The sequence below is a fragment of the Caenorhabditis briggsae genome (assembly GCF_000004555.2).
Source record: "Caenorhabditis briggsae complete genome, chrII, whole genome shotgun sequence".
NCBI classification, from domain to species: Eukaryota; Metazoa; Nematoda; class Chromadorea; order Rhabditida; family Rhabditidae; genus Caenorhabditis; species Caenorhabditis briggsae.
The window spans coordinates 14,525,723-14,538,711 of NC_013486.2; the positions used below are offsets into that span (position 1 = coordinate 14,525,723).

The 12,989-nt window shown below is 33.3% G+C and overlaps 6 protein-coding genes across 6 annotated transcripts; 2 read left to right on the forward strand and 4 right to left on the reverse strand.

The window, feature by feature from the left end:
* Nucleotides 1-1,540: 1,540 nt before the first annotated feature.
* Nucleotides 1,541-2,665, reverse strand: CBG24810 (the record flags this gene model as incomplete). The annotated part of the gene is made up of 5 exons (XM_002648469.1): nt 1,541-1,663; nt 1,712-1,863; nt 1,909-2,056; nt 2,105-2,504; nt 2,559-2,665. The coding sequence occupies 5 exons, from the start codon at nt 2,663-2,665 to the stop codon at nt 1,541-1,543; spliced, it is 930 nt and encodes a 309-aa protein (XP_002648515.1).
* Nucleotides 2,666-3,250: 585 nt separating this feature from the next.
* CBG24811 lies at nt 3,251-3,608 on the reverse strand (the record flags this gene model as incomplete). The annotated part of the gene is made up of 2 exons (XM_002648470.1): nt 3,251-3,455; nt 3,502-3,608. The coding sequence occupies 2 exons, from the start codon at nt 3,606-3,608 to the stop codon at nt 3,251-3,253; spliced, it is 312 nt and encodes a 103-aa protein (XP_002648516.1).
* A 1,015-nt stretch (nt 3,609-4,623) lies between these two features.
* On the forward strand, nt 4,624-4,776 carry CBG24812 (the record flags this gene model as incomplete). The annotated part of the gene is made up of 1 exon (XM_002648471.2): nt 4,624-4,776. One exon carries the CDS (start codon nt 4,624-4,626, stop codon nt 4,774-4,776), a length of 153 nt encoding a protein of 50 aa, XP_002648517.2.
* Nucleotides 4,777-6,492: 1,716 nt separating this feature from the next.
* On the reverse strand, nt 6,493-8,991 carry CBG26755 (the record flags this gene model as incomplete). The annotated part of the gene is made up of 3 exons (XM_045243051.1): nt 6,493-6,660; nt 6,708-6,834; nt 8,951-8,991. 3 exons carry the CDS (start codon nt 8,989-8,991, stop codon nt 6,493-6,495), a joined length of 336 nt encoding a protein of 111 aa, XP_045100751.1.
* CBG24814 lies at nt 8,757-9,640 on the forward strand (the record flags this gene model as incomplete). Its single annotated transcript, XM_002648472.1, has 2 exons — nt 8,757-9,249; nt 9,549-9,640. Coding segments are annotated over 2 exons (585 nt in total), but the record flags the coding sequence as incomplete, so codon positions are not given.
* Nucleotides 9,641-9,697: 57 nt separating this feature from the next.
* CBG24815 lies at nt 9,698-10,321 on the reverse strand (the record flags this gene model as incomplete). The annotated part of the gene is made up of 2 exons (XM_002648473.1): nt 9,698-9,978; nt 10,279-10,321. 2 exons carry the CDS (start codon nt 10,319-10,321, stop codon nt 9,698-9,700), a joined length of 324 nt encoding a protein of 107 aa, XP_002648519.1.
* Between the last annotated feature and the right edge of the window lie 2,668 nt (nt 10,322-12,989).

Below are 12,989 nucleotides of genomic sequence, written 5' to 3' on the forward strand. Positions count from 1 at the left end.
TCAGAAATTCATAAATTCATAAATTCAGAAATTCAGAAATTCAGAAATTCAGAAATTCAGATATTCAAAAATTCAGAAATTCAGAAATTCAGAATGTCAGAAATACCGGGAAATTCAGAATTTCAGAAATTCAGAAATTCAGAAATTCAGAAATTCAGAAGTTCAGAAATTCAGAAATTCAGAAATTTAGAAATTCAAAAATTCAGAAATTCAGAAATTCAGAAATTCGAAAATTCAGAAATTCAAAAATTCAAAAATTCAGAAATTCAAAAATTCAGAAATTCAAAAATTCAGAAATTCACAAATTCAGAAATTCCGGGAAATTCAGAATTGCAGAAATTCAGAAATTCACAAATTCACAAATTCACAAATTCAGAAATTCCGGGAAATTCAGAATTGCAGAAATTCAGAAATTCAGAAATTCAGAAGTTCAGAAATTTAGAAATTCAAAAATTCAGAAATTCAAAAATTCAGAAATTCATAAATTCAGAAATTCAGAAATTCACAAATTCAGAAATTCCGGGAAATTCAGAATTGCAGAAATTCAGAAATTCAGAAATTCACAAATTCACAAATTCACAAATTCACAAATTCAGAAGTTCAGAAATTTAGAAATTCAAAAATTCAGAAATTCAAAAATTCAGAAATTCACAAATTCAGAAATTCCGGGAAATTCAGAATTTCAGAAATTCAGAAATTCAGAAATTCAGAATGTCAGAAATACCGACTGTCCGTCGACGGACCGTCGACGGCCCGTCGGTTCTCCTTCGGCTGCCAACTAGCAGTCATTTGCCAGTCTGCGCCTCTTCAGCTGTCATTTAGCAGTATTTCGGCAGTCCCCCTTTACCTGTGTTCTACTCAAAGTTTTTCATTCCACTTTCAAACTCCGATCCACTATTCTCTCTACTTCTTATTGTAGCTGAATCGCATTCTGATGCCTGATTCTATCTTCTCTCGAATCATTTTTCTGTATGCGAATGATGAAATATCAGGTTGTTCCGAAAGTTTTTCACATTTTTTGACATTTTTTCAACACAAATTTATTCAACGTATGAAATATTTCAGTGAGTAATATATTCAGTATTATGGTTCATCACAACCTGCCAACGTTTTGTTAAATGATCTAGATCTTTTTTTTTTAATTTAAAGGAAAAAGAAAAACTTGTATAAATAAAAGATACATAATTTTTTTTAAATGAAAATGGACACTTAGCAAGAAGAAACTGGTTTTAATGAACGAAATAGAGATGAGGAATAATATTCTACGCTTTTCATTGCTAATTCTAAAATTCGAAGTATATTTTTGTGTATTAGTCATAGAAAGAGATGAAAAAGACGAGTTTCTTATTGCTAAGTGTTAGTTGTTATAACATGAAATAGATGATAAAAAAAAAGATTCATTCTGTTGTTCTTTAAATATTCAAAACAAATTTTTGTAAATTATCAGATTCATTTCAGCATTATCAGAATTTGAATTAATTCAGAAATTACATTTTTGTTGTTAAAAAGAATTAATGAATTGCGAACAAAGAACAATAATTCAATTGAAAACAAGTGATTTTTTGAGAAGCTCTGCAAGAATTTTTGGGTCCATTTCACTGGGATCCTCTGAAATAACTGAATTAATATCCGCTCTTGACTTGATCTGATTCAGACACATTTTCTGAAAAGATCAATTTTTTCAGATTAAAATTATCTTCTGAACACTCACTTTCAATTCTTCCAACCTGTAACTTCCAGCCATTTCCAACTTTTCTTTCAATCCCTTTTTTGATTCCTTGACCAAAAATTCTTCACATTTTTTGACAATTTTAGGAGTGTCGAACATATCAGCCACTGATAAAATTCCTTGGACAGTATCATCTGAAATTGCTCTTTTCAAAATATACGGTAAGTACAGTAACCCACCATCAATTCCATTTTCTAGATGTAGAACTTCAAGATAGTATTGGAAGTCTTGAGGATTGACATCTTTCAATTCGATTTCTGATTTTTCAGATTCTTGAAATCTTCCCAAAAATAAAGTTGCAAAATATGGAGAATGAGAGGAGAGGTACTGAAAAAGTTGAATAGATGAAAATCAAAAACTGAAAAAATGACTCACCAACTTCGAAATATAGAATTTCCGCTCTTTTACTTTCAATGTGACATCGGAGAATTGTTTCATATCCTCTCCGAAACTTCTTAAATCTTTTCTGGGAAATCCGATAATTTCTTCCGGAAAGCCAACCATTTTGTTTATTTTAACATGAACTTCCACTTCCAATTTTCCATCATCCAGATATTCATCTTCCAAAGTTCTCCATTCAATGATTTTGTGCCAACCATGAATAATGAATTTGGTGCGTCTTTCAAACATATAACTCGAAGACATTGAATAACTTTTTTCCCGGTTTTTCGAGAATATTCTCAGGATATAATTAGTGTGAATTTCTTGATTTCCCGTCACATTTGTGATTAAAAGCATTGCGAGGTGTCCGTTCTTTTTTTCAATTTCTATTCTCCTGCAATTGAATAGACATACAAATATAATTTAAAAAATGAGCAATAAGACCTACCATGCGATACCAAAATGGTCTTCTTGTGGACTACAGAGATAGTGATTTTGCTCGAATTTCTCAACATCAGTGAATATATGTTTCAGAGTGAATTCTCTTTCAGTCATCTGAAAAAAAATGTTTTCTGGAAAAGCTGAAAATTGAGAAAAAATATATAGGAAAAAGAGCGAAACTGATAATATCAATGTTAAACGTAGAAAGTAGAAAGAGAACTTTGTAACCAAAAAGTGGGGGAAGGGAGTGATAAGAAATTCAGTGATTAGCAATTTTTGTGCACAACTTATTCAAAAAAAGTTCAAAATTAGATACTTTGAGACAGTTTTTGAGAATCACAGGTAAATTTTTAAATCAGAAATCATGCATTTTGAAGTTTCAGTTTTCCGATTTTGATTTATGTAAGAAGAAAGATTGATATTTCAGAAAATAATAACTAAAAGTTTTTAGTGCCCAGTTTTCTGATAATTCTTGAATTGATAAGATGAAAATGAGGTCTTTTGAAATTGAAAAAAAAAGAAAATTGAAAAGAGAAGAGACAAACAATTTAAGAGTTAGCAAGGAAAACGGGAAATTTCAACACTGATAAGAATAAAATTGATTTGATTTCATGACGTATTTGAACGAAAAAAAGTGAGAATGGATTTTTTAAAATAATTGTTTAAAAAGAGTTCTAGCATACCATATTACCCCAAGTTTTAAACTTTTGGGTGACTTTGGTTTGTAAGTAGCATATGATTGCAGTTTTGTTCTTTTTTGAGACTAATAGACATTGAACAAGTCTTTTCCTTGTTTTTTGAAACAATTTTCATGCTACAATCAACGCCAATTTCTTGGTTTATAGCGCTATATTGGATTAAAAAAATCCCGAGATGGTTATCATCTGTTTCCATGTTAATTCTCCTGAAATTAAGTTCTTGGAATCAGAAAAATGAGCGAAAAGACTTACCAATCGACCCCAAAATGTTCTTCTTTTGGACTATAGAGATTTTGTCCATTTTCTAGTTTACCGACATCATTGAATACATGTTTCAGAGTGAATTCTCTGTCAGTCATCTGAAAAATAGAAACGGATTTTAGATTATTTATAAAAATAGTCTTGATATTCTATTCTTTTTTAAAAATTAGAATCGTTCTTTATTTTAAGCCATTTTTCATCATTTTAGGAACTGGAACCAAATATTATTCTGTTTTTAATCTATTTTTTCTGAATTTTCGAGTAAAATTTCATAATTTCTCGTCAACTTTCATGAAAGCGGATTCAAGTTTAGGAGGCTAGAGACGCAGTCGACGAGACACGCTGCGTCTCTAACCTCGGAAACTTTATATGACCGTATTTCGAGTTCTAGATGAGCTAGAAAGTTGGTTTTTTAGACAGAATCGGTAGCGGCGCCGCACCCTCAATCAACGCCCTCACAAGTTCAACTCCTCGAGAGGCATCTTTGGAGGGAATTTCGAGAACATTATTTTTTTCATGTCCCCCCACCTTTAAGTATTTTCTAGTCGTTGGACCTCTATTTTCTAAAATCTCTTTTTTCGAAAATCACCAATTCAATGAACATTTCCATCAAGTGTCACATTATAAATCTATCAGACCGCTAAGTATATCCTCCAGCTCAAGAGGATTTGACTACTAGGAACCGAGATAGAGCCGCTGCAAGTTTAGAAGGCTAGAGACGCAGGCGACGAGACACGCTGCGTCTCTAACTTCGGAAACTTCAAATGACCGTATTTCGAGTTCTAGATGAGCTAGGAAGTTGGTTCTTGGACAGAATCGAACGATTAGAACTGGGATTTTAGATTTTGTATTTGCATCTTGGAATCAAAACCTTATGTATGAACAATCTAAAAGAAATTTTTTTTTTAGGAATTTTCAAAAAAATTCTGTAAATGCAAAGTTTTTAATCTAGGTCTGTTTCAACCCTTCAATCAGCCGAGATCCAGGCCGCTGAAAATGACCAAAATTAACTGAAAAAGTATGTTTAACTGTATGTTTTCAGATATATCCAACTCCTCCAAGTACACCTCTAACCCCGACTCATACAACTATTTGACCTATTGGATAGACGGCATGAATACCGACACTGAATTCCTATTCGAAGACCTTACTCACAATGGAAGTACTAATTATCCGTGGTCTGGAGGCACACCACAATCTATACCAACTGGTTACTGTCTCCATCATTCAGGCCCTCATGATTCCAATGTTCTGCATAGTCCGTAAGTCTGAAAAAAGATTTTGTTCCTAAAATATATCGGATTCTTCAGATGTGATTCATCCAAGAGAAAGGTTACGTTTTGTGAAGAGAAAGGTTACGTTTGCTCGAGAGGTGCATTGTGTCAAGTTCCACCACTAATTGAAACGTATTAAACTATCATAAACGATTTTTAAAAACTCAGAAATTCAAGGAACTCAGCATTTCAGAGTGATTCGTTTCAAATGATTTCTTCACGGTTTTTGAATGATTTATTTGAATGATTGGTTGCATTATCTTTTTAAACTAGTGATTGTTCATTCTCGCTAGTTTCTTCCGATTCTTTTCCACTGGATTCAGAATTCTGTCGGAGCTGTAGATGCAAAGATGTGCACATATCTGATTATACCGCCGCCACAGATGGTTATAGTTGATTGTGCTATAAACTACTAAAGTGCTCGAAGTACTTGATCCATTCATCATTGACCGTGATCTGAATTTCATTGTATTTTCATGAATATGATGAATATACTTACGAACAAAAAAACCCTGATCTTCTACTCTAACGTCTATTAGTGATAGTTGGTTTACATTGCTCGTCTTCTCTCCTCAAAGTCCAATTGTTCGCGAACAAACGCATTGAATAAAATTGACTAAGACATTAGTAGGTTGTTTTGTGGTCCACTGCCAGAGACAGTACCACAATTGGTTCGACGTCGAAGACAAGAGAGAAAACGATGAAGAGTTCAACGAATGTGAGGAATTAGAAACTGTGCACCTAAATGTCAATAGAAAGTACATTGACTTATTACTAAGTCTTTATTAAATATAATTATAGAGAAAAGGTTAGCGAAAGATGACTTAAGGTCATCTCAAAGATAAGAGAGAATTAATGTGACATGTTTGAGCAGGTGAGTTGAACTTGGCGCCGGAGAAGCGTGTTGTTGGTGGAGTGTACGCACGAGACGCTTCAAACTGGTGACGTTGGCGGGAGTTTGAATGCAGGCCGTTGGAGTGTAAAAGATCTGAAGAAACCTGAAAGAACATTAGAGGATTTTCCTCATTTGAGATTAAAGACTCGTGGAATATGTGATATTCCACGACAGGTTGTTAAGTTTTTTTAGAAACTAACCTCTTCTTCTGGCCCTAAAGAAATAACGAACGGAATCCCTTTTGTTTTATAAATATAGAAATCGATAATTAGTAGATAATTAAATAGTAATTAGTGAGTAATTAATTTCAAAGAAAATTAGAATAGAGACATCTAAAGACACGACGTCATATGAAGAGAAAGAAAAAGGAGAATGGGAAAGATGGGGAAAAGTTATCGGAAGAAAAAGAGTTGTAAACAAAATGAGAGAGTGAGAGAGTTAGAGAAAAAAGAAGTGGAATCGAGATAAGAAGAGGGGGTAAACAACAATTTCAGAACTTCAAAATACCGAAATTTTAAAATTTTCGACATTCCATTTTCTGAAGCTTCAGAAATGTCATAATCATTTTCTTATCTGAATATACTGTAATTAGATTAGACTTCTTTATCCCGATTTCAGAATAAGTGACAAGTTTTTTAAAAACAATTTAACAAAACAAATAGGATTTATAGCTCTCGATGTGTATTACCTGTGTTTCTGATCAGAAATATCTATTGTAAAATTGTTGAAACAAACAGAAAAAAAATATAAAAATATAAAACAATGTAATATCCAATTTTATTGTTTCTTTTGAAAAAACCTTCTCAAATTCATCTATTTATCTTCAATTTGTTCATCCTTTTTCTGGTAGGTCGCTTCTGTGTATGGTGGCAACAGGTTCACGAGCTCCGTCACCGGAGCTCCTTTGATCCGGAGGTTGGCGATTCGCTCTGGTGACATTCGGAACTCGTAGAGTTTGGTCCAATAATTGTTCACAGTGATCTGGAAAAAAGTGATCTTTGAAATGAACAGAATGCCTGATGTCTTACCCCAAAGTAGGTTGAGTGAATTACTATTGAGACTCTGATGAAGTTTTCCTGCTCCAAGAAGAAATACCTTTGCTCTTCAATATCATAAATTCTTTTTTTTTTTGAATTTAGAGTTGAAGACAAAGGTCTGAAAATTTGAATTTAAAATTTCTTGCTAGGCGTCCTATACGCTCTATATGTGCCCTTTGAGCTCAATTATCTCGGTACTCATGAGAGATATCAAAAATTTGTCAACAGACAAAATGTTACTGATATTATGATTTAACCCCGTCTAGTTTATCCTTTATTCTCCCCTTTTTCATGTTTTCCTTTTATCTTTACTTTATTTCTATTTTTATATCTCTAATATCTCTTCTCATAAACCATTTAGTCTCTTGATTCAATTGTAATCTTTTATCTTTTATTTTCTTTATCATGGATTGTAACCATACTGTATTTTGCTCCAAGCATCATCCAATACAATGAAACAAAGATTACGAAAGAACGACGTTTTTTTTTGACAATTTAAAAGTTTTGGCATTTCCACAGGCCGTCTGAAAATACAATAATCAGAGTAGAGAACAGACATGAGCGGAATTCCTTATTCCTTATTCCTTATTCCGGATTTTCAAAATTTTTATTCCGCTCATGTCTGGTAGAGAAGTAAACACGGGTAGAAGAGGTTGAAGGGAAAGGGGGGCGGAGCTGAGAATGACCCTCACGGACCATTAGGTTCTTATCTCATTTTGCGGAGAGAGAGAGAGAGAGAGATGTGAGTGATAAGAGGTCGACCCCCAAGGCCGCCTTTCGGTACCTCATAATAGCCCTCCACATAGTGTATTCTCATATCAGAGTCCTTGTTGTTCATTTCGGTGGATACTGTTCTTATTGCGCTACTTACATTTTTTAAACACTATATTCCTTTAGAAATCGATGTTTACCAAATTCCTGTTATCGTTCTGTCTTTGGACCAATGTACAGGCAGGTATGTCAATTTGACCGGTTTCGTGATTACAGTACCAATCAAACAAATATGAAAAAAACGTATTTTTCAGTTGATTTTCGCGCATTTTGACCATTTTCAGAGGAATATTGAAATTCAAAAATCCAAAAATTTCCAACTTCCAAAAAATCTGAAAATTTTGAAAATTAAGGAATTTTGAAAATATCTAGGGCAAAAAATGTGCCTTTCGAAAATCAGCAAATTGCTGTAAAACTAGGAATCTTTTAAGAATTTCATAAATATAAAGTTTTTTATCTCGGTCTGCTCTATACCATCCAACATTTTCAAAGGGATCGGAAACTTGCCAGCCGAGATCTAGACTCCTGAAAATAGTCATAATTGCCACTGTACGTTTTCCAATCAAATATTTTCTAAAAAGAATCTGGAAATCCATTTTATACCCCACAATTCCGTCCGAAAACCAACTTCCTAGCTCATCTAGAACTCGAGATATGGTCATTTGAAGTTTCCGAGGTTAGAGACGCAGCGTGTCTTGTCGTCTGCGTCTCTAGCCTCCTAAACTTGAAGCGGCTCTATCTCGGTTCCTAGACGCGCTAGAAATGTGATTTTTAGACAGAATTGTAGGAAATTTTGTCTATTCTATAAATTCTAAAAAGGTCTATTATGAAATTTCAGTTGCCAATATTTCCAATCCTCTCTCATTTTTATCGCATCGTCTGCTTCCAATTATTCTGCTGGTTTAACGGTTTCGCCACAATTCCGTCCGAAAACCCCACAATTCCGTCCGAAAACCAACTTCCTAGCTCATCTAGAACTCGAGATATGGTCGTTTGAAGTTTCCGAGGTTAGAGACGCAGCGTGTCTCGTCGTCTGCGTTTCTAGCCTCTTGTATTTGAAGCGGCTCTATCTTGGTTCCTAGAAGCGCTAGAAATGTGCTTTTTAGACAGAATTGTAGGAAATTTTGTCAATTTTATAATCAGAAAAAAACTCAATAAGAATTCAATAAAAATTTTTCGAAAGTTACGAAAAAATGGCCGAAAGTCAACTGAAAAGCACGTTTAACAATATACTTTTCAGCTGTTATCCCTGCTTCAATCTCTACAACTACGACAGCTGGCTTGGCTACAACAACACCTGAACCGTTCGATGAGGACGCTGAGATTGCGAAAATTAGTGCATCCTGCTTCCACTACAGAGATTTTGGACAGCTAGCAGACGGAAAAGACATGGGCCGGCGTAACTTCGCAATAATGCTCGGTCCTATTTTGCTGAAAGAGTGTTTGCAAGTCATAGGTCTCACAGAGCTACGTAGAACACTAAATTTCGCGCCACTGCGCCCATGGCAACCTGCAAACTATATGAACTTTTTCAATGTCTCTGAGCCTACCATTGAGGCCTATTACGACATTGTAGAACCGCGCTCCTTTTATATTAGTTCTGATAAGGAAAAAAAGCATGAGAACAATTTAATTGCGGCGGTACCATATCTGGATAGTCGCTTTCCGTCGATCCGCAAAATGTTTAGGCGCAAGTTTGACGAGATTTTTGAATCGTGTGGAAAAAATATTGACCCAAAAACTATAGATGAAATGAATCACGGTTTTTATGTGTTATTTATAAAAGTAAAGAAAGCACTGACACCTGGGGGCGACACGGAATGCTGGGATGATGAACTTTATGATGAACCTTTTTCAAATAATATCTAATGTATATTTTATATTTTATGTATTTTTTTTTGGTATGATGTATGATAATTGAGTAAAAAGATTATTTTCTTTGTTACACGCCTTTCTAATACAGGTTTTACAGTAAATACAATACCAGGGGAAGAGCTTAAGAAAAACTGAAGGCATGCACAATTTTGAAATTTTGAAATTCTGAAAATTCAGAACTTTCAGGACATTTGAAAACTCAGAAATTCCCGGAATACCAGGCATTCCAGGCAGTTGAGAAAATCAGAAAAGCAGTTTTTCCTAGTATCATGATTTAGATTTTTGTGATTCCAATATTTTCAGTAAGTTTTTCCGAAATACAAATATCTTGATTATTACAAGTTCTGAGATTCTGAGATTCTGAGATTCTGAGATTCTGAGATTCTGAGATTCTGAGATTCTGAGATTCTGAGATTCTGAGATTCTGAGATTCTGAGATTCTGAGATTCTGAGATTCTGAGATTCTGAGATTCTGAGATTCTGAGATTCTGAGATTCTGAGATTCTGAGATTCTGAGATTCTGAGATTCTGAGATTCTGATATTCTAAAATTCTGAGATTCTGAGATTCTGAGATTCTGAGATTCTGAGATTTTGAGATTCTGAGATTCTGAGATTCTGAGATCATATCTAATGTATATTTTATATTTTATGTATTTTTTTGGTATGGTCCATAAAAATTGAATAAAATGATTAATATCATCATCATCATTGTTACTCGTTAAAATTATTTATTCCAATTTGAAGATACACCGTGATGTGCTGTTAGTTTCGTTGGCTGAGATGAAGCTGGAACGTGATCGATTCTGGATCAATGCTGCATAAATTTAATTCCATTGTTCTTGCAATTTTTGATCNAACTGAAGGGAACTTGGGGCATTGGAAAATTTCGTGGTCGGTCAAGCATAACTTGCATACCTTGCTGTACTCGGAATTGTGAAGATATTTTGTTGGCATCCATAATGAGCTTCTGTGTTTGGTGTGCAATGGCGAGCCTTTTTGTTGGATCCGTGGTAGTGGTAAAACAATTGTATTAGAAAACAACATAGATTTATTAATTAATAAAATAGGAATGGTATTTTGGGGATGCTCTAGTAGTTAGGGCGATGGGAGGGAGAAGAGAGAATTAACAATATTTATGACATGAAGAGATGTTGGTTGCGGTAGGGTATTCATACCGGTGAGTGCCAAATGCAAAATAAATCAATACAAATTTCAAAGTATAAATACCATGTTTCATATCTCAAGGTTTTCTATTTTAATGGTAAATTTTCAAAAAAATCCGTAATTCTTCTCTCACCAAGTATTCACAGAAGAGTAGTTAGAAAAAAAGGTGTTCAAAAACAATACAGTAATAATAATAGAGACATCTAAAGACACGGCGTCATAGGGAGGTAGTACAGGAATGAAATGAAAAAGGATAGAAGAGGACGGGACGGGAAAAAAAGTGGCGGAGCTTAAAATTACCCTTAGAATTAAAAGCCGGATTATGTGGTTTTCCCGTTGAATAGAATTTGAGGTAACCGGTTTTTATTCGATTAGTACGGAGGTCTCTCGCATGACTTGTTTACGCTTTCCTGATTCAGAAATTCAGAAATTCAGAAATTCGGAAATTCGGAAATTCGGAAATTCGGAAATTCGGAAATTCAGAAATTCAGAAATTGGAAAATCCAGAAATTCAGAAATTCAGAAATTCGGAAATTCAGAAATTCAGAAATTCAGAAATTCAGAAATTCAGAAATTCGGAAATTCAGAAATTCAGAAGCTCACAAATTCAGAAATTCAGAAATTCGGAAATTCAGAGATTCGGAAATTCAGCAATTCAGAAATTGGGAAATTCAGAAATTCGGAAATTCGGAAATTCAGAAATTCAGAAATTCGAAAATCCAGAAATTCAGAAATTCAGAAATTCGGAAATTCAGAAATTCAGAAATTCAGAAATTCAGAAATTCAGAAATTCGGAAATTCAGAAATTCAGAAGCTCAAAAATTCAGAAATTCCGAAATTCGGAAATTTAGAAATTCAGAAATTCGAAAATTCAGAAATTCAGAAATTCGGAAATTCAGAAATTCAGTAATTCGAAAATTCAGAAATTCAGAAATTCAGAAATTCGGAAATTCAGAAATTCAGAAATTCAGAAATTCAGAAATTCAGAAATTCGGAAATTCAGAAATTCAGAAGCTCAAAAATTCAGAAATTCAGAAATTCGGAAATTCAGAAATTCGGAAATTCAGAAATTCAGAAATTCGAAAATTCAGAAATTCAGAAATTCGGAAATTCAGAAATTCAGAAATTCGGAAATTCAGAAATTCAGAAATTCAGAAATTCGGAAATTCAGAAATTCAGAAATTCAGAAATTCAGAAATTCAGAAATTCGGAAATTCAGAAATTCAGAAGCTCAAAAATTCAGAAATTCAGAAATTCGGAAATTCAGAAATTCGGAAATTCAGAAATTCAGAAATTCGGAAATTCAGAAATTCGGAAATTCAGAAATTCAGAAAATCGAAAATTCAGAAATTCAGAAATTCGGAAATTCAGAAATTCAGTAATTCGAAAATTCAGAAATTCAGAAATTCAGAAATTCGAAAATTCAGAAATTCGGAAATTCAGAAGCTCAAAAATTCAGAAATTCAGAAATTCAGAAATTCAGAAATTCAGAAATTCGGAAATTCAGAAATTCGAAAATTCAGAAATTCAGAAATTCAGAAGCTCAAAAATTCAGAAATTCAGAAATTCGGAAATTCGGAAATTCGGAAATTCGGAAATTCAGAAATTCAGAAATTCGAAAATCCAGAAATTCAGAAATTCAGAAATTCGGAAATTCAGAAATTCAGAAATTCAGAAATTCAGAAATTCAGAAATTCGGAAATTCAGAAATTCAGAAGCTCAAAAATTCAGAAATTCAGAAATTCGGAAATTCAGAAATTCGGAAATTCGGAAATTCAGAAATTCGGAAATTCAGAAATTCAGAAATTCGGAAATTCAGAAATTCGGAAATTCGGAAATTCAGAAATTCAGAAATTCGAAAATCCAGAAATTCAGAAATTCAGAAATTCGGAAATTCAGAAATTCAGAAATTCAGAAATTCAGAAATTCAGAAATTCGGAAATTCAGAAATTCAGAAGCTCAAAAATTCAGAAATTCAGAAATTCGGAAATTCAGAAATTCGGAAATTCAGAAATTCAGAAATTCGAAAATTCAGAAATTCAGAAATTCGGAAATTCAGAAATTCAGTAATTCGAAAATTCAGAAATTCAGAAATTCAGAAATTCGGAAATTCAGAAATTCAGAAATTCAGAAATTCAGAAATTGGAAAATCCAGAAATTCAGAAATTCAGAAATTCGGAAATTCAGAAATTCAGAAATTCAGAAATTCAGAAATTCAGAAATTCGGAAATTCAGAAATTCAGAAGCTCAAAAATTCAGAAATTCAGAAATTCGGAAATTTAGAAATTCAGAAATTCGAAAATTCAGAAATTCAGAAATTCGGAAATTCAGAAATTCAGTAATTCGAAAATTCAGAAATTCAGAAATTCAGAAATTCGGAAATTCAGAAATTCAGAAATTCAGAAATTCAGAAATTCAGAAATTCGGAAATTCAGAAATACAGAAGCTCAAAAATTCAGAAA